The sequence below is a fragment of the Argiope bruennichi genome, chromosome X2 (genome assembly GCF_947563725.1).
Source record: "Argiope bruennichi chromosome X2, qqArgBrue1.1, whole genome shotgun sequence".
Taxonomy (NCBI): Eukaryota; Metazoa; Arthropoda; class Arachnida; order Araneae; family Araneidae; genus Argiope; species Argiope bruennichi.
In genome coordinates this window covers 88,856,953-88,883,131 of record NC_079163.1, presented here as the reverse complement: position 1 = coordinate 88,883,131, position 26,179 = coordinate 88,856,953, and the positions used below count along the sequence as shown (strand labels likewise).

At 27.1% G+C, this 26,179-nt stretch overlaps 1 protein-coding gene across 1 annotated transcript; it reads left to right on the top strand.

The window, feature by feature from the left end:
* Window positions 1–7,094: 7,094 nt before the first annotated feature.
* Window positions 7,095–26,179, top strand: LOC129960871 (putative defense protein 3). Its single transcript, XM_056074576.1, has 5 exons — window positions 7,095–7,251; window positions 21,863–22,050; window positions 23,160–23,290; window positions 23,403–23,494; window positions 25,925–26,179. Coding segments are annotated over exons 1-5 (483 nt in total). The 5' UTR covers window positions 7,095–7,249; the 3' UTR covers window positions 25,995–26,179.

Here is a 26,179-nt window from a genome sequence, read left to right as displayed (position 1 = left end):
ATTACAGCTATTATAATTTTCCTATGAATATATTATATTTCTTATTACTTGAACATTGTGTTCATACTTAATGCACTGAATTTTTTGTTGAATCAGAAAATTTATTATTAAATAGCTCTCTGAATTTTTACACATATTATTAAAAATATTTTGTAGCATTCATAAAACTTTAAAGCTAAAGATTCTACTGCTTTCAATAAAAATGTCTAGTTTCAGCAAAAAAGTTTTTTTGATAAATTCAAATTCAAATAGCTCCATTTTTCAAATTCAAATTCAAATTTTAGATGAACGGCAAAATATCAGAGAGATACTTTTCACTGTAAATGGAATGGTGCAAAACTAAAAATAGTTTGTGTTGCATGACTATCAAATTTTAAGCTTAAAAATACTTTCTTAATAAAGCCATCAAAAACAAGCTACATAAAATATTTAAATGATATTTTTAGCAACTGTTAATCCTGCCGAACCAGCTAATCACCATAAGGATCATCATTTAGTACTACATAATATGAAATCTTATAATATTGCTTTCTAACATGCGTTATAATCTGTAAAAAATTTTCAACAAAATCTAAATTTGAATTCACATTCTTAAAACTTCTATTAACCACATTTAGCAATTGCAAAACAAAGTACACATAAAAGAGCGCAAGTTCTTTAAAATAAGTATCATATTACTGTTGCGAAAGATTTCTCTTAAAGTCGAAAGTATTTCACAATTCAATGAATAACAATACCTCATAAGGTTAAGAAAATATTAAAATTAAATAAAATGCAATTGCTTATGATTTAAGAATAATTATTGTAATTTATTAAATATAATAAGATTACAAATATATTATAGTTTAATAAATAACTACTGCTCATAAAAATAAAATTCCAATTTGTTCATGATTCAGTATTTAGTGTTGATAAATACTTAAGGAATCTTAAACTTAATTTTTAGAAATTATGTAAGCAATAACAAAAATGATAGCGTATTATTATATTGAAATGCGCAAAATTATTATTATCATACTCCTAAAACCTTAAAATACGAGTTTCTAAATAAAATTTTTTACGAACATTTGATTTTGTACTTTTTGTTTTTGATTTGCGTATGTTTTAAGACATTTAAGCGGAATTCCTGAAAGAATCAGTCCGTTTATCAATCAATTAGCAAAAATTAAACAAAAAGTTAGGGGCAAAATATTTCAAGAAATGAAAACTAGGTATAACATGAATAGCCTCAGATTTGGTATTTATAATTTTTAAATCGATATTAAAAATGATAAGAACGTTAAATTTTTATCAAATATTCTTTAGATAAACGTTTTTACTTTTAGAAATAATTAAATTTAAGAGAAAGAAACTAGTTAAAGAAATAAAGTAGTTATGAACTTAGGATTCAAAAAATAAAGAGCATAACTTTTCGATGGGAAAATATCATATCATTAATTTGAGAGTAGATTTAATTTGAAATATTTATAATTCGTTGCAATAACTTTGGTTATATACAGAATGAAATTTTCATTCATTTTTTTATGTATTGCATGCAAGGATATTTGAATTAGATTACTTATTTCTGTAAACTAATTTGTAGTACAGTTTTAAAAAAAACATTCAAAGTATATTAAAAGTTTACGCGATCTATAAAAATATTTGTGTCTCTAGCTTATTACCCAATATTATTTATTATTATTATTTTATTGATCATAATTTCTCTTCTTATTTCAGCTTTCTAGTATGCATCTCCGACGTCGAGTTTTTGATGATAGGCCAGCAGTTATCGATTAGAATATTGATCGATCGTGCTTATGTCATGCTCTTCAAAATGTGCCGCACATATTTCATTTCGAAAACCTCTGATTTTAGATGTTAGAAGCCTTGCACAGTTACTTTTATCATATGAATAGAAAGCTAAATGAAATGGCTCCATTGCATGGTTGAAGCTAATTATTGTACTTTCTAAAAACATAAAAATTTTTAATAAAATTATCACTTTTTTTTTTTGCAAATGTTGTGGCGTTAAAATTTTAATAAATAATGAATAAAAATTATTTAAAAATTAAAAATATTAAATCTTATTGTAAGTATTTCAATTGCAAAGTCATCAAATGAATACAATGCTGTTTATTTATACTTTTTATAATTTCGTTGCCTGCCTCTATTTAGAGACAAAATCTGTTACATGTCTTTTTAAAAAATATCGATATTAAAATTAATTAGGATTTATTACTTTAAAATTGAATGCTAAATAAAGTGAAAATATAAAATTATTATATTTTAAGTGTTGTATTATTGTGTATATAGTTAATGTTATATGACTCAAATACTTCGCGTAGATCGTAGATAAAGACAATTTCACAACACAGTTATTGTATGAGGTGAAGCGTAGAAAAGGTCAAAAATGACGAAGAAATACATCACTGTAAGAAAAATTGGTCATGGTCACCCCTCTGATTCTTCTTGGGTACCAGAATAATTTTCTAAACATAAAATGAAATTTCAGAAGGGAGGTGGGAATAAAAAAACTAACTAGTTATATGATAGTTCATTATTTAGTATGCAACATAATCAATACTGCTGCTATTTTAAGATTATTATTCTATGCATATTAAAATTTGCAAATAATGCTAAATTTTTTTCTTATAAACTTTTAGCAACTTACATACTTCAAGAGTTAAAAATTTTTTTTTCCTTTGCAGGTTTGTCTATCGACCTTACTGAATATGACGTTTAAATTTTAATTTAGCTGCGTTAAATCCTGGTTATATCCAACTAAGCGTGAGCGCGGTAGATTATATTATCAGAGTATAACTGATATTTATATACTTATGCAATAAAAGATATTTTCCGGGTAAAAACGATGTGCTTTTCGTTTGTAATCGTATTACTAAAATTTAGATTCAGAATATCAGAATACTGTTTTTTTTTTGTTTTTTTTTGAAGTTGAAATTTTATTATTATTTAGCAAATATTTTCATATAGAACAGGTGTATTTATAATGCAAACAAGTTTTTCATTCTGCATATTATTATAGTACATCTTTTACAAATTTTTATTTGAAAAAATAAGTAATAAATAAAAACTGAAAAAATAAATAATAATAAATATATATTAATTAGTTAAAAGCTTATCAAATGAAACATAATTTGTACAAAATATTCACTGCTAAATAACTGCTCATTGTTTTCACGTTCATAAATATCAAGAGCCTTCCTCTCGGTGTAGAATCTAAATATAATTTGTTACGTAATGATTAAAAAATCTAAGTACCTTTTCCATTACTTCGATTCCCCTGAATAGCGCATTATTGAAAATAATTTAATAAAATTTGGCATTGATAAGAGCAATGTTATAAGATTTAATTTAACATCAGCATTAATAAATGTTATTAAGATTCTTAAAACGGGTTTCGATTAGCAAATAATTAAGTTTAAAATTTTTCTAAATTCAATATTTCTTAGCTTAGCTAAATAGCCTGTTCTTCGAGTCTGCATTCTTAAATTTGTTCTATTTCATTCACTGTAACTGAGATTCAAACAGTGTACAAATGCTTATTAAATAAAATGTACTGCATTTCCCCCTCTTTTAAAAATAGGATTCCTTAATTTTGTTTAAAACTTTGCCTAAGTTTTAAAGATACGTGCAATGCAATTTTTACTCGAGCCCTTACCAAATGACCTAGCTACAACGATTGATGAAACACCTTATGAGGGCAACTTAAGCTCTTATCCGCAACCAGTAGGTTGATGAAAGAAAGAGCAAATTATTAGTAATCGCATAACTATTAAAATGGTACAAATATTGCACAAAACCTTTTCTTACTAGTTACATTAATCACGCCAAATGAAACTAAAAATACTTCGGATATGATTTTTTTTAATATTTTATGAAAGCTTTAAGAATAAAAAATAAATTAAATTAATCAGGCGTTAAATTCCTTTTGCATTGTATCCCTTTTATTTTTTACATAGTACTAAACTAAGAAATACTTTTTTTGTATTTGATCCTCAAATGATGAGATGTACAGCTGTTTTATATATCAGAATAGAATTGAACTTTTATGCAACACTTTTTTTTTCTGTATGCGTATAAACTTATAAGTAAAAGCCATGTAGAAAGGGGAAGACCTGTCACTTTAAATAAGATAATATCATTTTCGTCTATATATAATAAACTTCGCCAGATATTTTCTTTTTACGTACAATTTTTTTTCATGCTTAATACTAATTGCTGAAAAGGAGGATAAAAAATCAGATATTCAGAGAAGAGGAAAATCTCTTAAAACTGATTTAATTATTTTTAACAACGATCCTTTTAAAAACAAAGACTTTATCTCTGCATTCAATAGCACAATTATCTGAATAAATTAAGAGTTTTAAAATTTTTCCTTTGTTTCTTTAAAATAGCGGAATTGTAATCGTTTCTGGCCAATGAATTTCATTACTTTGTCCAGAATAAAGCAGTCATATGAATGAAATGTTGAAACTTCACATCGTTTTTCTGTAATGTTTTTATGAATTGATTAATTAATAAAAATATACAAAATCAATATTCAGAAATCGCCAATAATCACATTTGGATACAGTCTTAAGGATCATAAGATATTCTACTAATTTCAGATGCAGCAGTTTTCACGATTAAAAATTTTCAGGCATTGTTCCATTTCAGTAAAATTTCATAAATTGCTTTTGCCAGCAAAATTTTAAAAAGTCTTGTTAGTTTTTACTTAAATTACAACTTCTGATTCAGTTGTGTTTTTTATATTTATCTAAATTCTGAATTTCATTCATTTTGTAAAAGATAATGTATTAAATTCGGAAATTATGAGTTTAGTGAATTCCTATTTGAGTATTCAGAAGTTATCTAAACGTCTTATAAAAGTCTTCCTTGTTGGGAATTTTTTATTAGTTTCATAAAAAAAATGTTAACAACTAAAACTATAAAGTATACAATTCAAAAAGTTTAAAATAAATCGTTAATTAATTTTAGATTCATAACAGTGCGCATAAAATATAAACCTTTATATAATTTAGAATCTGAATTAATTTCTAAAATACCTACTGATATACTAAGACTCTAAGATATATTAAGAATCTGATATACTAAAAATTTGATATGCTAAGAAGAATAAAAATAAATATTTATATACAGAAAATTCCGAGTATAGTTCGTCAACAGATTCTGAGACGACCGCATTTCGACGATTCCATCTCATTAAGGGGTGAAACGTGGAGCGATGAGTGCATTTCCGGTATTCCCTTTCACTTTGGATTCCCCCTATTAGATACTAGTAAATGTAAATATTTCCTCCTTTCATCTTTCCTTTCACCACTATTTTGACGAACTAAACCCATCCTAACGCATGCACAAAAGCGCGGAGGGTTTTACAATCCGTTGCTGAACTATAGTTATAGATACGAATAGCAGATATTTTGAATGTTTTGAATGTACTATGCAAGCCATAATTATTTTTAAAACAGTTTTATTTTTAATTATTTATTCAGATTTTAAATTATCATCTGATATTATAATGTTTTTTTAGTTACAAAACAGCGTTTGTAAATAAGTAATGAACAGAAAGCCATGTCTTTTTTTCTCCAAAGAGAAGTACTCCTATTTTATTATTCCAATGAATGTCATGGAGCAGTATATCTATAGACAGAATAATTATAATTGTTAATAATAAAGAGAGAACACTTGAAACTTACAGTCTACTTAGAAGAAACCCAGAAAAAATATCTAAAAAGCCAGGAACTTGTACCTGTATTTCTAAAGCAATAAAAAATAATATCTATTAACTTAAAAAACTCTTGGCAATTCATTAAATTGTTCATTTTTTGCTATATATAAAATAACTGGTAGCGATTTGAAATTTAAAAATAACTTTTACTACTTTAATATAGCTTATACCACTTTTCTCTTGAAGATCTAAGCACGTGTAGAGATCTATACAGGATTTTGAATAAGAAATATTTCCCGATGAAAAAAATGTTGCAACATTCAATGAAATTTTGATATATTTAACGATTACGATAAAAAATTATTATCATAAGGTAGAAAAAAATTTAAAAAATTGATACAAAGTATTTTAGAAAGCATTTTAAAAGGAATTTGTCGTTTATGCCAGTTTTATATATAATAAAAAATGAATATAAGAAGATATGAAAAAAGGAAAAAATTAATTCCTGTATATTAAAAGAATAACATTACTGAAGTTTGAATACTGTAAAAACAGTATTCAAACAAGAAATGCCTTTTGTTTGTCTACATATCCATCAAACCATAGGGTTCTAAAAGGACAAAGTAAGCAGCCATACATCTAAAACCACTCTTAAATTCTTGAGAAAAAAATGAAACAAGGAAATTGATACTAATCCAATGCCTATAATACAGATTCCAAGCAAATCAGCTGCTATGGAAGATGATTTTGAAAAAAAAAAATCTACGTATTTTAATTTTACAAATGACATAATTACATTGGACATAAATAAGAGCAACAGCAAGATTCAAAAGGATAGTGAACAAAAGCAATACGATAGAACATTTGAAGTGCAAGAATTTTATCCAAAAATGATTTATATTATATCAAAGTTATTCAGAACGCATACAAACAACTTCTATATTCATACATTAAGAATTTGCACCAGAAATATTTTTAATATAATTTCGTTTGCTAACATAATTGATGGTGAATTGATCATAATTTTCGTATGCTAAACATAATTGGAGTAAGTGAGTAAATATAATAGAAATCCTTAAGAAGTACTTTTAATATTCTTTTAAGATTCAAATAATAGTTATATCCAGTTATAATGAAAATATTGAAAGCGTTGTTTGTAATGCTTTGTAAATATTATATTCTTGAGAATAATTAGAAAAGAAAGAAAATAAAGGAAATGCTTATTTTAATCATGAAAGAAATGTCCATTTCTCCTTTCAATTGTATTTTTATTCCATAAATTTCTTTTTTGGACAAGCAATTACAATTGTAAGCCTAGGCTGCTCATTTCACCCGTTCCAAGAGAGTAGCTTCGATTGCAGAATTTTACTTTCACAAAACGTCCCAAAAAACAAACAGGGATAATAACTAAAAGAATAAAACCACATGCAGTCTTGAAAGCGAAACCGGTTTAAGAAAATCGCCAGTAACAGGTCCTTGACGTTTTGATCTCTAGGTATATAGACGCTGTTGTGGGACCTTATTGCATCAATCGACTACAACATCCCTTCTCCACCTTGTGTCACCTCTCTAACCAAGAAAATGTAAGTATCTTTCTTCTGGCACTTTCATCTTCACATCGTCCGAAATCTTTTGTAGGCCATTGATTTATCAATCTTTCTTCAGTTCTTTATCTAGAGTTTTAAATTCTAAAGCCGAAATAATATTATAATAAGAATAATAAATTCTAATTCCGAAAATATGATTTATGTAGAAAAATAAAATCTTTAGAGTATTTCAGCTTTGTATCCCAAAAAAGAAATATGAATCTCAAATGCAATAATCGAATAGTTTAGAGAATTTGTTAATTTATCTGAAATATAATAGAAATATTCGAATTTTTCTTTCAAAAGAACAAATTCTAAGGGAAATCCATCTTGGAGTGAAAAGTTTCTCCTTTTTTTCCCCCTTCTTATCTTTTGACTTCGGTAATAAAGAGAGCGAAAGAAATTTATGTTGGAAATGAATGTTCGCTTTCAGGCCATCAGTTCGTTTTAGAAAAAAGAAAGAAAACTATTTAAGTAACCATACAGTTTGTTATATGAATTGTATATCAGTGTTACATCACGACAGTGCTAACGTCAAATAAAGAGAGTCAAGCAGCTTAAATAGCCATGCTTGTGGACGCCACTCGATATACAGTTTTTTTTTTATTATACTGATTAAATATTACACTTTATATATTTATTATATATTTAATCATAGGTATATCAATATATATTAACATTTTTTAGCTTAAGATAACTCATTGAAAGAAATGCACTATTAAGTAGCAGTTACTGTTCTAAGTTGCTTTTTCTTCTATAAGAAATTATTCTGATGTAATGTTAAAACAACTTTCAAATATTTTTGTTAGTAAAGACGAGAAATTTCGTTTTGAAAAGAAAAGATGTTCAAGTTGCTTTCACCTTTTCTTTCTTGCATCCCAATTTTTATTATTATTATTATTATTTACTTGTTGTATACAATTCTCTGCCTTTTAGATTTTAAAAAGTGATTACTTTCACGCTGAAATAAGTCATGAAAGGTAACAGTAGTTACTTTTTTCGGAGAATATTATATTTAAATAAATTAAAATTCATAGAAATGATTCATTATTTAGCAGCCTTAGCATTATTCAGAGTTTTTTTTACATTAAAATCCAATTGAATATAGTCTTAAAACAGAATAAAAGTAAAGATAGTCTTTAATATGCAAATATTTTTTATATGTGTATATTTATATACTAAGTCATTTTTAAAAAATTCAAGATTTTTTAAAAATCTTTGCTTAATCTTTTTGCCATTTTTGTATATAAAATGATAAATTTGTTTACTCGTAAAATAAGCGTAATAATAAAAATGTAAACTATAGTAATCATTCTAATTTGGAAATTAAATATCGAGTTACATCTTTGCTTTTTTTTCCTTTTGGTTTTCGGAAAGCATTATTGGTGGTATTGAATTGAATCAGTATTATAGACATGAGAATGACTTTAAATTCATATTTTTTATTTTTAAATATTTAATTTCTTTTTATTAGAATCCACATTTTTTTAAAATTTCATCGCAACAACGAATATTTTTAGAAATTTAAACTTTTAACACTTTTTAAAATTTTTTACTTGTTTATCTCAGCTAAATCTAAACTTTGTCGTTTCAACATTTTGAATTTCATATACTCATTTCTTTATGTTCCTGAAATATGTTTACTTTTATTGATAGCTGTTGAATACGATTGGAAGATAATTTTCAAGATAAAAAAGTGCAGGAAATTATCTTCTCAGAATATATAAATAAATGCGGAGCGAAAGAAACTTGACATTAAGCGAATAAAAACACATATAAAACAAAATTTAATAGAGAAATAAATTGTCCTATAAATTTTATACTTTGCTCAAATTGAAATCCTTTTAGTGTATATTTTCAGGCAGGATTTCATAATGCAGTTTAAATAAATCTTAATAATGACAATTAAAAACAAAACTTTTATCGGGAAAACAATTGCTTGAAAACGTTACAAAAATAAATTCGATTATCTTCTGAAAGTGCGAAAGAAAACTCATCTTACTGTAAAATATCATATAACTTTAAACATTTTTAATTAATTTCCTAAGTCCTTGTTTATGTTCCATATTTACGTAATCAATATACTTCCATTATCGTTGTGAGTCAGTCATCCAGTACACTCTCATCAAGTGATCGATCATGACTTTTAGATCCAAATGGGCATCTATCAACCATTATTTTTGGATTTTTTTTTAAATAACACTTTTTTTTTCGTTGGATTTTAATTTCATGGGGCTAATTCCGAAGTACTATTTAAATGCAGATTCTCAACGGATAATTTGACAATAGATTGCACGATATTTAATTTAGAATTTTCTATTCGGTTATTAAGAAAATCAGTTGCTATTTTGCTTTGATGAAATATATTTAGCTGTAAAAAGAATAATTTGAATTGACATATAAAATATTCATTTTATTGTATCTTTTGATTTTCAAGGACACATTTAATTCATAGGTATCAATAAAAATTTAAGCAAGTTCCTCAACAAATTTTAGATAATTTATTCTGATGAGTTAAATAATGTTCGAATTTCTACATATAACGCACGTTTTTCATGTTATTGAAATGAGGTTGAAAGTCTGAATTTTAATTACTTCAACATCTTTTAATGGTTTCCATTATTAACAACATACATATCATGAATCTTAATTACTTAAATTTCGCTTACTGGTTTCCATTATCAACCAGAAGAGCATCCTGAATTTTAATTGTGTTTTTTTTTTTTCTATTTAATTCTTTTACTGCAGTCAACAAAATTTTCCTTCTTCTATTCAAGTTATCTAAATGACAAGCTAATAGCCTTGTTAGAAAATTTCTTTTCATTTGAAAAAAAAAAGTAATATGGTGATTACGACTTAAATCTCATTATTATGCAAAGTAGTGTGCATGTGGTTTTTCATATTTTCTACAGTTCAACGGTGTTGATTTACGGATGAATGAATTTTTATGAAGTAATTCATTGCCATTGATGTTTAATTTTTTTTCTCGAGATAAAGAGATTAAGGTATGAGTATACTGAAAAGTACTACCAAAGCTTAAAATTAAAATTATTCTTGAAAACAGATTGCAAATTTAATTTCTTCACTCTTGATTTGATGAAAAAATTTAACGTGCGCTAGATGCAATTTGCATGAATAAGATTTCTGTAAAAATATTTTCTTACGTAACTGTATCAAATATGTATTTTTTAACCAAAAGAAGACAACGGCAGTTAGCAAAATGTAATGTTATTACTTGTTTGGAAAGTATATAATTTGAGCTTTGAGGGAGATATCTGTACAAGAAATGATAATTTTTTTTTCTTATTCTTAAAGCATTGTTTGTATTGTTACAAATTTTAGTGCATTAAATAATGTCAAATGCGAAGTAATGAATAAAAGGATTTTTTCATGATAACGATAGAAAGTGTTTCGCGTAATTCTGTATTAAAAAAGGTTTAAAATAATTAAATTTTTAAAATATTCTTTTTACGACTTGTTTCTTTGTTTTCCAAAAATATTTTCCGAAATGAACGTCATCCAAATAATATGATTTATAAAATTTTGTGTGAGCAAACAAGAAAGGGAAGAAAATTTGACGTCAAAACAATAAAAAGCTACGTTACTTAAGCACTTAGAAATTTAATGTCTTTTTATTTTATTTTCGTTGACGTATTCTCTTATAAACATGCTAAGATTTTGCGCATGAAAACAAGAACAAAAATTGCTGATAGTGATTATTAATTATATATTAGCTCCCAAAATACGTAGATACAAGCGATTCTTCACACTTTTTCTCGTATTTTTATGCACCATGATAGATCAGTTGAATTTGGTTTAAGTTAGATTTACTCGAAGTAGAGCTGCAATAAAGATTTACGTTGAGCAGCAGGAAAGTAAAGTGGAAAAATAAATATGAGGCAACTTTATAAGTTTTATAACCAAATACATAGAAATAACAATTATTTCAAAGACATTGGGTCACTTTATTCTAAACATCTTGAACATAAACTGGAAGCTCGTCTATTAAATATAATTCCGTATTTTTCGTTTTAGAAAAATCAGTACTTATGTCTGTATGAATTAATCACTTTATTATTTAAAGTACTGAAATAATTCGTAAATATTTTTTTTTTAAAACTAAAAAATATTTCTAACTTAAAACTTCTGTATAATTTTCAGTGGAATCTTCATTTTCTACATTTAAGAAAGAAAAGTAATTTTTTTTTACCTTATTATTTAAAATTTCACAAAATGATATTCATAACAAAGAGCTTTATCATCTAACTATTTGGCTTATATTTTTGGAACTTTAAAGAAATATTGAGTGTTAAATATTGTTATGCAAAAACGGCTTTCTATGATAGCCTTTTTTTAATAATTTAATGGTATAAAATTATTCAAAACATTAGTATAAAAATGGCTGCATAATGATTCAAATTAATATTTAGAACAAAAGTCAAGCAGAAATTTATTAAAAATGTCCATTTATCTTAACATAATAACCTGCAAAAAGGAAATGTTATTACGTCTATTCTGCATGCAATTTGTCAAGCCATTCAAAGCTGTTTGATTTTTATATCGTTGATATGCAAAAAAGACTATCTGAAATGAGGCGATTAATTATGGATTTCAATTGATACCAAAATACTTCAATCGAATTATAACTCATTCAGCCGTAAAATTAATAAAAAAGAATATTTAAAAAAATTACTGTATTATGAAAATGAAATCTCTAATGATTCATTTTCAATACAGTCTAATGATTAAAGCTTTACTTGTTGCGACAAATAATAGGGTATTTTTGAACAATAGAATTGAAACCTATTCCGCTAAGCTTCTAGCTTAGAAATTCTATGAATTTCATCATTTTTCATTTCTATACGTGGGGAAAGTTTAAGATCTACGATCTTATCTTTGTTCACAGTCTCTAGAAAGGAGGAAAAGAATAATTCAACCTTGAATAAGATTTGCTCTATTGAATATAACTATTAACAACGCTCTGCCTGCCGTGTTGCTGTTTCTGTTTGGAATCACCAAGGTCCCTATGCTTCACAAAAGTAGAATTTGAACTGAGTTTCATGGGCGTGTTTTATTGCAAGTTCGAACTATATAAAAGCACTAATTAAAGTAGGAAACCTCAGGATAATGATACCTAAATGACAACTGTCTCTCAGTCTTGAAATAACCCTGGCCTTCAAAGAAGTTTTTCCTTAACAAAATATTATGATGGTGTGATGAAGGAATTTATATCGGCTGAATGATACTTAGCAAATACCCTATTAGGTATATTAATTTAAGAAATGATTATAGTCCTTAAACTAGCAAATGCTAGCAATTACGGTATTAATAGTATTATCAAAAAAGTTAATATATTATATATATTAAGTTTCTGCAGACAAGGTAAACTTGTTGAAAACAACCGCGTCCTTGCTCGAATACAACTATTGTATTATTATTTGTGAAGTGGAATTTATAAGAGGAAAACATTTGTAAAAGAAAATGTGTTGTAAGAATTTATAAGAAATAAAGAATTTATAAAAAGAAATATTTTTTACTTTGATATTAATTCGATAGTAATATCAAATATTCATAAGCAATAAACATTCATACAGGTTTACAGGCTAAAGTCAAGTAGTTATACAGTACTAATGTTTTACTTCTAATATGAGAATTAGATTCTTGGATTAGATCACTTAATGTTAGAAACTGTAATCCAAATAAATTCCCTTCATACTTATTCTTAAGCAAAAATTGGGATAAATTACTTTTTCCTGATACAAAAATCTTGTTATATATTGAAATGAAACAAACAGCGTCTTAATTTAGCGCGAAATTTCATTTCGACGAAGTGATACGTGCATAAAAAGTTCATAAGGGTTTCAACCCTTTTTTTGATTATTAAATAACAAGTTTTTATAGATTTTGAAGCGATTTTCAACTTTTAACAACAAATCCAAATTTTTCGATAAAAACATGAATTTCAAGAGAATGCAAATTTTGTTTTTTATCTTTCTTTCGAGTATATAATTTAGTTAGCTTCTCATGGTAAATCAAAATGAAGAAGAATTGAAACAGCCCTAGAAATTTTTAGTCCTTAAAGCTATATTGGGACAGTCCAGGAATTTTAAGCTATGGCCAGATGAAGAGGATTACATCTGAATTTGTTTATACTTTCTGTTCGAACTGGAGTGGGAGGATTTTGACTCACAACGGATTAAACTTGTTTCAGTCCCTAATACGCAGTGAAACATGGATGGAATCAGATACTGAAACTCCAGCCTCAAAACCGAGATATTAAAAGAATGGGGCCTACGCGACAGCTGCCATCTTCGTGATGTGTGAAGGGAGAAGGCAAAATGAGTTCTTTAAAAGTTATTAAACGTACTAATTAAAAATAATCGGCCATCATAACATATCATTTAAGGTTAAACTAGTTTCAAAACACTGTTTTGATAAGAATTTAAAGATTGTAATCGTATCTTTGAGATCGCATTGATATTCAATCTCCCAAGACATTGAAAATAATAAGTTAATGTTATATTCAATATAACATTAACTTATTCTTTTCTAAGAAAAGAAAAGTAGCTTTTTAAATCCAGTCAATAAATTCAGAACTTTAATTAAACTTTGATAAATATTTAGAATTCCAGAATGGAATATTTTTATAGTTATCCCAAAGATATTGCAAAACGTTTGACTAATATTATTAATTTAAGTACAAAAATAATATATTCTAAATATTGGCTTTGAAAAGATTACATGACTGTTAGTTTTTAAATCTGTATATGTTTCGATTTGGTTAATTTTTCATTTAAAAACTAAATCATAGAAGTTTTTTATTTTTTAAATTATTCGTTTATTTTTTATCACAAAGACTGATGATAAGTATTTGACTATCTGAATTTGCGCGTTCAGAAAATGAATGGATATGGGACAAAAATTGAAACAACAAAAGAAAACTGTTCGTGATTTCTATATTCCCATTTAAGAGGCAAATACACGGTATTTCTTCATGGAAATATTTCAAATGTAAAAAAGCTCCAAAAATGTAGAACATATGAAGATGATCCATAATAAATTCTGTTTTTATTTTACAGAATCAACAAACAATCCTTCTTTTGCGCTTTTCCACTACCTTAAGTTTCCAAATTCATTCACTACCTTCATAAGAAAAAAAATTCCTCGATTTATCGAAACTAGGTCGAGGATTAAACAACAAGAATTGCGAAAAATCAAAAAGAAAAGCATGAAAAGGAAATTTACTGAAATAATGGGAATAAACACTTCAGAAAGAAAAAAAAATGACTAAATTGCTCAAGTCTTCTTCAAGTCCTACTTTTCCATTGTTTTTTCTTTCTTTCTCAATGAAATGAAGCTATTTCATGCCAGTTTATTACAACAAAATATTCCTCTATTTGGTTTTATGAAAAATATAGTATCCTGTAATTTGTCCTCAGTCACCCTTAAGAACCTACATGCTTTAGCATGAAGCGCGATTTTATTTTTCTATAAGCCATTCCAGAGCAGAAACTACATTAAATATTTCCCCATTCTTTTTTCTTAGCTATCTATTGAATTGTTTAGTATGCTTCCCGAGTACGGTCAATAACTAATGTGATCTGATGAAATCAGTGAATAAATTTCCCACACGTTTAATGAAAGGTCAACGTATTTGAAAGTTCAAATGTAGTTAGTCTCCGGAAAGAATATCAATGAATTCAGCATTTGGAAAATATTTATATTTTGAGCTTAGATTTCATGACTTCATAGTTTTTGCTAACAGAGTTATTGCTTTTATTATTTTAAGGCGTGGTATAAAAACCTAGAAATATAATTGATAGATTAGAAAATTGTCTCGCTTTTATAATCTGATTATTAATTTTTCATTTGATTTGTTTATTAACTATTCTATTTGTGGAAAATTTTTAAGTTTAAGTATTATTTTGTTACTGATATCTCTTCCAGCAGTTCAGTTAAATAAGTCTTCTTACCGTTAAAAAGAATAAACAAGAAAATATTTCAAGTCCATTCAGAAAGCGAAAAAATCTTTAAAAAAATTTCTCAAAAAATTTTATATGGCTTTTCAGTTTATGTCTTTGACGCGAATCTCAACTGTCAGTAAGATGGCAATGCCTGTCTTTTCATTACTGTTCTGATTTCCAAACATTCAGCGCCTACTTCTGGATTTCTTCGTGATATGTCATTCTACAAACATTTCTAATTTGGAAGGATGTAGTAGGCTTATAGGAATTATTTTAGAATATGTTTTTCACAGGACATTAAACTTCAGTTGCTTCATTTTAATCTTTTTTTCCTTTTAAACTACCTTGATATAAAAATAAAGGTCTGAAAACTCATTTCATAGAATCTTTTATCAACGATAACATCTGCATCGAATGAGATTAAATGACCACAAAAAAGTTATCATCCAATATTTACGCTTGGTTTGATGATTGTTCAAAGGTAAAATAATCTCAAAATTGATATAATAAATTGCATAAAGTCTCAATAAATGCATTAAAAGAGTTTCTCAAAAGAGAAACGCGATCATGTAGCTCGAGGCACTGATAGAAATTTTGAATAATAGCAGGAAAGTTTTTCAAGTATTATCAAACGACTTTGATTTTAGCCTACATCTTAAAATAATTTTCAAAAGCGTTAATTTCTTAATAAATATTTTAAATTAGCACATAATTCTTTCTAAGCAAGATTTACCAGAAATACGATTAAACTTATAAAGCAAACTTGTTAGAAGTTTGCTCTGTAAGTGTAAATCCACTTTATCCAAATACTAAAATTTAAATAATAAAAAGGAATGGCGATTTTAGAAGATTTTATAAGTGAAATAAAACTAATATTGAGAAATATATAATGATTAAATTAATAAATATTATTTATAAATGTTTCTTGGACTATATAATTATCTTTTCTGTATAATTTAAAAATAATTTTTGAAAATTTTTAGTTTTCCATTAATTTTGTTAACAAAGGAATAATGGCAAAAATATATAATGTAAATTTCAGCAACGTCACATTTTTTAATCTAGCACTTAATGCTTAGCATTTTTCTTCATACTGCACGTAGAGATTTATGCTAGCACTTGCCGCTTCTTTCCAAAAGAGATCGTATTAGATGCTGAAATATCCAGACGGATTGCTTATAATCACATATTGTTATTTAATCTGCAGAGAATAATTGAATTAAAAGTCATTCATTGTGATATAAATAGCCACAACTACAAAAGTTTTTCTCACAGGTTTAGAAACAGTATCTGCCCAAACTGATAAAATAATTTTTTCATACTTGAAATTTTTTTTTCTGTGGCTTATGTTATTAACAATTTTTACCTTGTTTTGTTTTCAAATATAAGCTTAATTGTTCGCATGTGATTCAATGATCTTTCAAGAAAAGAAAAAGTAAACTTTCTAATAAATATCAAGTCAATCAATTTCAAAAATATTTAATTGCACAGACCTTTTATTGTTTATCATAACGACTATTCATAGCTTGGCATTATTCCAAATCCTTTACTCTGCTAGTAGAACTGAAAACAATTATCTCATTCTCAGCTACGAAGATAAATAATTGCTTATGAACTATTGGTTTCCGAAACCTCTAATTGACATGCCGCTCAAAAGTTCAAGATAGCTTAATATTTCTATTACCTATTACAATAATGATGTTAACATATTTCACTTATTTTCATTTTATTTTATGTCTGCATAATTTGAAGCATGACATGAATAAAGGGAGTGGAAATGAGAACGAACAACAGGTTTGTTTGAATAATTCATGAATTTCCGTTTCGTGCATGCGTCATTTATTTTACCAAAATTATTAAAAAGAAATTAAACACCAGACATAAAGAACTGAATACTAAAACAACTAAAATTTCATTGAGGAAACCTGCAGGCACCTGTCTATCATTTTGCTATTTGATATTCCTTCATATTTTATTTCTTTTTTCCATTTGCATGCATTAAGAAGACTATAAATCTTTATTGTCATTAAATTTCTTTTTCTCTGGCTCAATGGAAAAATCTTTTTCCTTTTCATATGACTGTCATCTCGATCTTCAAAGGCTCTGTGATCTTATTTTGGAATGCCTTGTTCAAGACTTTCTAATTCATATCATTTTCAAATAGCAACTATTTTTCACATCTTTATTTCTTTCTATTTATCTCTTAAAGAACAGCATGAGTTTTAACAAGGAAAATATATAATCCAAATACTAGGAATTATGAAATTATTTATTTTAAATTGAGAAGATTTCAGTGCATGTTTAATTATAATATATATATTAATATCGTAATTTATACAATACAGTACGGTTGGGGGGGGTGGGGTGTAGAGAGGAGGGCAGGCTTTAGAGAGTATCAGGATCATTAGCATATCACTTCTTAACGTCTTATACATATTTTATAAACATGCGAAAAAAATAATACCATTGCACATGCGCCATTTACCCCTGGTAAGTCACTAGAGGCGAAATAATTATATTATTATCCAATCATCATAGACCCTCGCTACTCTACTGACCTTATTTAAGTTTAAAAAGTGAATTATTAAGGATAAACAGTATTTATCTAAAATAAATTTCAAATAACAAAAAGCAGTATATATATATCCAAGGTTTTTTATCAATGAAGTCAAAATAAGACAATAATTGAAAAGAGGCTTTCGGAATCCACGTAGGTTTGAAAACGCCTTCATACTAAATGAAATAAATCAATAAAAAATCCAGGCTGTCATATTAAATTATATCTCAAAATTACAAGCATTCAAGTTTATAAAAAAGAAAAATTTAATAAATACAGAATTCATGTCCATCGTAATTTACATAATTTGATTTAAAATTTATTTTTTTATATTTAAAGAACAATGTAATTATAAATTTTATGACAGCTTTCATTATATTTCATGTAATTGATGCTTTAGTATTAATAAGTTAGAAATTTTATAACAGATATCTCACATACATAAAAATAGATTCCAATATCAAGTATCGTAAAAATGTTTTAAGAAGTTGCTTGTTATTTTCCAGTCTTTGGGTAAATGTACTAATTAAAGCTAAAAGAAATGCATTTGCTTAAAGTTTTCAGTTTTATAGACATTAAATATTCTATAGATAAAAAAAATACAACGTTTTGTGAATTAAAATGGTCTTCTAGTTTTTTGCAAATGGGTGCAATATATGCTCTCCTTCAAGACATTGAATGTTGTTGTATTTTACAAAAATTGACTCTAACTTACTAAAGAGGCAGTTTTTAAGTGGACTCAAAATAATCTTTACTTCAGCTCCTAAGGAAGCTACAGAAAACGCTTTCTTAAGGTGTTAATACCTTTGGAAAAGAATTTGAAACGGAAATTTAAGGGGGAATTAAATGCAAGGTTGTAGAACTATAAGGTTGTAGAACTATGTAGAACTGCTGAAGTCTTGGTCAATAGAATACAGAGACTATAAAATTAAAAGAAATTAATCTAATACCTAAAAAGTTTTTTTTTTCTATCTGACTATTTAATTTCACTCTGAATCTCAAGTTAGTTGCATTAAGCATAATTTCTTTCGGATAACTATCTAACTAGACCTAGAAAAAAATGTTTATATTTATTTATGAGACATAATAAATACTCTAAAAATAAAGAAAATCTGAATCATAATAAAGAAGAGAGGTGCGTGTTCTTTTAAATCTAATTTTATTCATCAATGAAGAAATTGCAACAGCAGTTGAATGACCTTATGGCATGTATGTAGCTCGGGGCCATTATTAGTATGTTTTGTGCGTAATATTTTTATTCTTTGAGAAGATTATCGCCAAGCAAATTCTTATATGTTTCAACGCTGATTAAATAAAAATAAATAAGTTATGATTTAAAAAATAAAAAGCAAAAGCAGGATAAGCATGTTCTACTTTCGTTGTGAGATAACTAAACCATTGCTATTCATGAAATTCCTTCCGTTAAAAAGGCAGAAATGGATTGTTCCGGATTGATTATAAGCCCTAGTTTCTTAAAACTAACTCAATCAATCATAATCAGCTGGACGTTAAACTGAATCATAATTAGAATTTAAAACTGTGTAATTTATTCCTGGCAATCACATTGGTAATCTGAAACAAAAACAAAAAAATATATCTCTTTGTTGACCTCCATAAAATAAAAACAAAATTGAACTCTAATTTTTAATTTAGCTTGTAAATAAGAAAAAACTATCTGCCTCATTGCATTTTGGAAGTTCTTTCCTCAACATTTTTAACTCTCCATATTAGAAATTCATTATTTATTATTTATACTTCATTTATTTTCAACTCTTCATATTCAAATGACCAGAAGATTTATTCTTATAATTCTTACTCATTGATCATAAACTTTATGCATTTGTCAAGCAATCTTCTAAAAGCATCAACTGAAAATAAAATTCTAACTAAAAATTTATGCATTTTTGAATATGGCCTTTATTTCAACAACTTTCATTTGTTATGAAAACTTAAAATCTTTTCAGCCTTTTCAGAAGATATTATACCGAGAGTATTTCCTTCTTTAGTACTAAGTTTTCAAGACAAGTTTCATTTAATTCATGCAGACAAGAGAATCAGGAAAGTCCTGTATTCCTCGTCTTCCTAATCACACTTTGGAAGATTAACTTCTATGCTTGAGGGATATTCTGTAGGTGAAGACGGTACTCAATAGAAGAGGTCTACTTTCGCTTTCCGCGTCCACTCAAGTGGCCAAGGATTTGAATGAGAACTTTCTGAATTACCCTTTTGGCCTCTAGATGCTCTCATTTCTTATATGCTAATAATCTATTCAATAAATGACGAAAGATAATTAATTTCTCCATAGATGAACATATTTGCTTGCTGCTGTATCACTTTTTTTCACTTACGCATGAAACAGTTAATAGGGTCATGCAGTGACACAGCTTGCGGAATTAATTAATTAAACCTCTCTAAGTTATGCCATGATTAGATTCCTTTTTATGTCGATTTTAATGGAAAGTCATTCTTAGACTCAGTTTTTTAGTAAAGCGCTTTGAGAAAAACACCGTTTCATTTTTTAAAATGTCGAAAATAGAAAACCGAAAGAAGATATAGTTTTCTTTGCCATAAATTTAACTGGCTTCTAAACTCATTAAAAAGAGCTCTGCAATCTTAGCGAAATTTATTTTTTGTGACTATATACTTAAGCTCACTCAACAGTGATCAGTAATTTAAAATATTATGAGAACACTTGTGAGCTCTTAAAACTCTATATTAATTAAAACCCAATGAAATTTTGTTCAAATGACTGATTTCATTGGTGAGATGAAAATAAATAAGTTAAATAAATTTTAGACAGAAATGCATTGAAAAAATATAAATCTCAAGAATTTCAACATGTATCTTCAGGATCAGACAAGTATTTTTTTTTATTAAGATAAAATGAATATTTATATATGGTTAGAATTACCGCTGTGTTACAGTAATCAAGATTTTTACTGATCATATAATTAAAATGGAAGAGTTTGTTTTTATAGTAGTTGTAAATTTCGATAGGCCTTTGAACTTTTACTGTATAGTGAATTTCATATTTCAGATCAGCGAAAAACGATGCGGTCTGTGAATTTTTTCCCTGCTTGCTAAATATTTATAATAGGAAAATGTTTTTCAAAACTGAAATGATTTTTTTTTGTTGTCAATTTCTGATTCTTAATCAAAATCTTCTGGTTATTCTTACTGAAATAAGTCTTTGAAATAAATTCAAATTTATTATTTTCAAACATCTCTTATTCTTGCGTCGTAAAGAAAAAATAAATGTAAAATCATCTAGCTGCAAAATTCATGCGTTTCAGTAAAGAATGAGGCAATGAAAAATTGATTATCATTATTTTGTTTTACATAATTCACACAGATGTTTTGCTTTTAAGTAGCATCTTAAAACGTTTATTTATAATATTCCTTGAATTTACCTTACGTTGAATAGGAAAATGTGGATAAAAATTCAATATATAAGACTCTTGGAATTTTAATTTATCCATAATTCTTCTGAGTTCCGAATGACTACGAATTCAATAAACCAGATTCTTCAGTTCGCTTTTCTTTCTATAGGCGCAAGAAGGTTCTGTGAGTTAAGCTCAGCAAATGATTTATTTTTATTAAAAACAGACAGTATCTCTTCTTTCTATTTCTAACTAAAAGAACGAAAGGCGTTGATTTTTTTCACAAAACACATCTTATTAAAAGCAGAATTTGTTTATTACTCTTTTTAATCTAATACTATTTCTGAATGATTTCATTATTTCTTAGGAATGGGTTACGGATACAATATTTGCAGGCATATTTAACATAAATTGATTGAGTCTGTAGTAAAGCATGTTTTTAGTTTCTTCATTTGACTGTAAATTTATAAATACTATTTAGAAATTCTTGCTTTTATTTTTTTTTTGCAACTGTGAAAATATGTATGTATTTATATATACCAACCATGTGTTTTACAAATAATATTCATAAATAAAAGATTTTTTATTTTTACTAATCTTCTATCTCCTAATTATTAGACAGCTTAAAATGCAGTTTTTATGAAGTATTAAACTTTTAGAATCTTGTTTTGTTAATGAATTTTAAGGAAATCTGTTTCTTTTTAAAGGTCATACCTTTTCCTTACCCTGACTTGTGCCATAGTTGCCCTCTCGGTCGCTTATCCAACTGGAGCACCAAAAGAAACATGCGGTACTTTTTCTGCAAACCATACTGGACATTTACCTCAAAGAAGCAAGCCAAGTTACGAACTCATTGTTAGCCCAACAAATGCTGCACCTGGAAGTACCCTGACAGGTATGAAAATTCATTTCTCATAGAGATTCAGTAAAATTACAGTATTGTAATAATGTTGAAAGTCAAGCACATGAAATTAATCTCTCATTAGAAATTTTTTTATTACTTCCACTTAAAAAAATATATTTTATTCAAATTTTAACATTAGTTTAAATATACTTTAAATCTCAGGATGAATGTCATAACTAAACAATTCAAACTGATTACTTTGAGAAAAAAGAAAACGATTTTTTTCTCCTCATAATAAATTTGATTTAAAAGAACCTAAATAAATGTATAAGCAATTTTTCGGAAAAACTGGAATCTAAACAAAATTATGGACAGATAAAAAAAGTTATTTGCGTCTGACCGCATTCAAAAACACATATTTATCTCTTAAAGATTTATGATACATAAATTCAAATAAGAACTTTTATTCATTAGTTAAATCATGGAATTAAGCAAATTAGCTTAAATGGTGAAATTTTAAACATCGATCCAATACTTTGATCGAAGATTTAGTATAAATAATATTCCTGGTGTGATTTGCATGCCTTATTTTTCTTGTAGATAACTTGATGTTTTGAAGAAATTATTTTTTTTCCATGTTTATCTACTTGCTTTATGTGAGTTAGTTTCTCCGAAAGTTATCACATATCAATTTAGCTGTAAAAATGTTTTCACTGTCTGTTTTTATATACAATATGCATCTGTCTTAATTTTCTTCGTAGAATATTTTTGTTATTTTCCAGTTCCTTTTATTTAGATTTTAGATGCTTCTTGTTAAAGAGTTGACTGTGCCAGTTAAACCGTTATAGATACTACTTTGGGCGATACAACACTATACATATACTATACAATACTCTACAACTTGGGCTATACTCTAATGGTTACTGATTTTTTCAATAACTTTAACCGGCAAAAAAATATTCAAAATGATATATCATTCCGCTTACTTTTTTTTTTTTACAACCAGAAAAGAGTTAATTTTGTAGTATTTATGAAAACTCATTTCTCGGGTACTTTCTTTTTGAGGACCTGTTACATTTTATATTTTATGTGTAATCTGCAAATCAACTGTTTTATATATACTTACAAATTATTTACAAGGTTTTTTTTTAACTTTTTAGTCACACTACAAGGAAAGGGAGGTGAAACATTCAAAGGTTTCTTCATCCAAGGTCAAAACGCAGCTGGACAACCTGTTGGCAAATTTACTCCTCAATCTGACGCCCAGACAAGAGATTGCTCTGCAGCTGATGTAAGGATTGACATTTTTCAACTTTTCTTCTCAACGTATTCATTTTCCTTATAAATATTTTTCATCTGTACTCGTATTATTGTCGTTTAAAAAGCATTTTGTTCATTCTTAGGATTCTATTACCCACGTAAATGCTAATGAGAAAACACAGGTGACACTTAAGTGGCAAGCACCCGCTTCTTATACTGGAAAGGTAGTATTTAGGTAAGCATAGAAGTTTCGTTTTTACTATATTGTATTATCTTATAATAAAAGAGAAATATACAGTTTAAAAGAAAAATTCTCAAAAAAAATGTCTTTATGATTTTTAATCTTTTCAATTTTCTGTACTTTTTCTACATTGTTTACTGTATATTCTAGTAAACATAACTGTCAAAAAGGTGTTAAATATACCGTTTACTGCATTGCGAAAATCCAAAACATATTCCTTGACACAAAGTTATCTTAATTCATCTACTTTGTTTATTGACTGGAATATATTTGTTATTATCAAGAAATATCAAGGATATCTATTATCACCATATAATAAAGAAAATTTTGTGTCTCAATTCGAGAACTTAAAAAGCCTTGTCTAAAATTAAGCAAACTTCATATTCTTTCACTCTTCTTCGTACTCAAGTAATACTTATACATGTACTTAGCTCTAAAGTATACATACTATTCAAAAAAATTTAAATACAGAAAAAGAAAACTATAGATTTGATACCTTTTTAGAAATATTTGATATGGTGATATTTCATACTATACGTACATATATTGGTTGAAAAATAGTTTTAAGAATTAAAAAAATTATTGAAATTACTTGTTTATTGCTGTTGAAGAGTACAAATTACTTTCGTGGGATCTTCAACAAAAAGCTACGTTCAGCTAGTGGAAATGAAATCAGTTTCGAAAACAGAAGGTTGACACTATCATTTATTCGTGTATAACACTTAGAAAAGTTTGTTTCAGATAAGCAAACTTAAAAATTTCAGTTGTTAGGCGTATTTAGACAATAAAAGAGCAGATGTGCCACTTAATATTCGAAAAGTTATAATTAATTTACGAAATGGAAAAGATATCCATGCAAGAAACTGGAAAATACATAATTTGGTGAAGTCTACAGCATAACCAGTATAAAGAAATTTTCAGAAAACAATTGCTTTTCAAAGCAAGCAATAAAGTGTGATTAAATGATTGAAAAAAAAGATCTCTCTTAAGAAAAGTTAACTTAAAATCTAGTTCAAGAGTAGAATTGTTTTATTCTGAGCTTCCAAAGATAATGGGAATTGAAGTATATCCTGGAAATATTCAGAAAACTCTGACAGAGAAGGGTGTCCATTTCAGAGATTCCTGGAAAAAAAAACCCTTTCATAACTGCAATCAAACAGACAAAGTCATTGAATTTTGAAAAATCATATTATGAGGTTCAGAAGAAGATCCAAAGTTTGGGGGTAGAGTAAAACTAACTGACTCGAGCAAGCTTAACCTGTATGGAAACGATTGAAGTACTTAAGTGTTGTTAAAGTGAAATGAAGATCTCAAAATGAAAGTATGAAATCCTCTTTAAAACACAGAGCGGGCTCTATCATATTCCGGGCATGTAGAGCTGGCTGTCAAGGATCTTTAAAAGTCAAAATTTATAAACACGACAAATCCATTGTCACGTTTTTAAAGTAGGCATATCTGTATGTAATGAAGACAATATTTTAGAATAGTTGACTGTCCTAGACTTATAATGAAATTAAACATTTCAGCTAGCTAATGAACCGAGGCATGCTTCGAGTCTTATCTGGGAATGGCTTTTATATTACGTTTAAAAATCAGCACTGAACACTGCAACAATCCCCATATTGGAACCAAATCGAATATATGCAGAAAAAACTAAAAAGGGGATTGTTCCTCTCCCTCAAGAAAATTAATTTCTTGTGTAGCAGAGTCGTTGGATAATCTATCCGCAAAATGGCAAATAAATAAATAAATAAAAAATTAAATATAATAAAAAAATTAACCAGAAAGGAGTGTGAACTCTACAATGCACTTTGGTTAAACTATATGCAATAGCAGAAGTTAATAAATGACCAATTTTCTATTAAAATTTTCTAATTATATTGAGAACACAAAACGCATATCGACTTTTGTTGAAAAATACATCTCTGGAACTAATACATTTTGTGTGAGTGTTTAAAGAATGCAACAGAATTTATTTTAAAGGAATTTTTTGATATTATAATGTCTAATTTGTAAGCATCAAACATTGGACAAATGAACTGATTTAATTTTTATATATAAATTTTCAACATTTTTCAATCATATTTAATAACAGTCCATGCCCAAAAGATTAGTTCATGAGTAAAATATCATCAATTATATCTTTAAAATCAAATCTTAAAATTCAAAAGCATTTGATGAGAAGCACAAAGATTTTATTTCTCTTTAAATCTTTTAATAAACAAAATATTAAAATTACTTTTATTTCAAGCTGCTTGTGTTAACTATTGCTAAAGAAACCAAGTTTTGATAGTTCAAATTACATACCTATTCTAATGGCTTTAAAATGTATGTATAGTTTCATAAATTACAGGTGGAAAAAAATGATTCACGATTGACTATCTATGACTGACTTTAATATATATATATTTTTTATCTTTTCAGAGCCGTCGTTGTAAAGACTTATGAACTATTCTGGAACAACATCCTCAGCAACTCTCTTAACATTGCTTAACTTATGAAGTTTAAAGCATTATACAATCTAGAGTTGCAAATTCTATGATCATTCTCTACTAGGAGTGTTAGCAAACGCTGCTCTTTCAAAACGTGGATTTCAAGAATTTTTTCTTTGCTAAACAGATCATCTCATTAAATGAGTTTCTATTCTCATGGCGCTTTTAATAAAGTTAAAAATGGTCA

What these genes read in the sequence shown, in the direction of transcription:
- LOC129960871 (XM_056074576.1), top strand. An exon ending in ACCTGGAAGTACCCTGACAG is followed by an intron (nt 22,051 to 23,159) that starts GTATGAAAATTC and finishes TTAACTTTTTAG; the next exon opens with TCACACTACAAGGAAAGGGA. An exon ending in ACTGGAAAGGTAGTATTTAG is followed by an intron (nt 23,495 to 25,924) that starts GTAAGCATAGAA and finishes TTATCTTTTCAG; the next exon opens with AGCCGTCGTTGTAAAGACTT.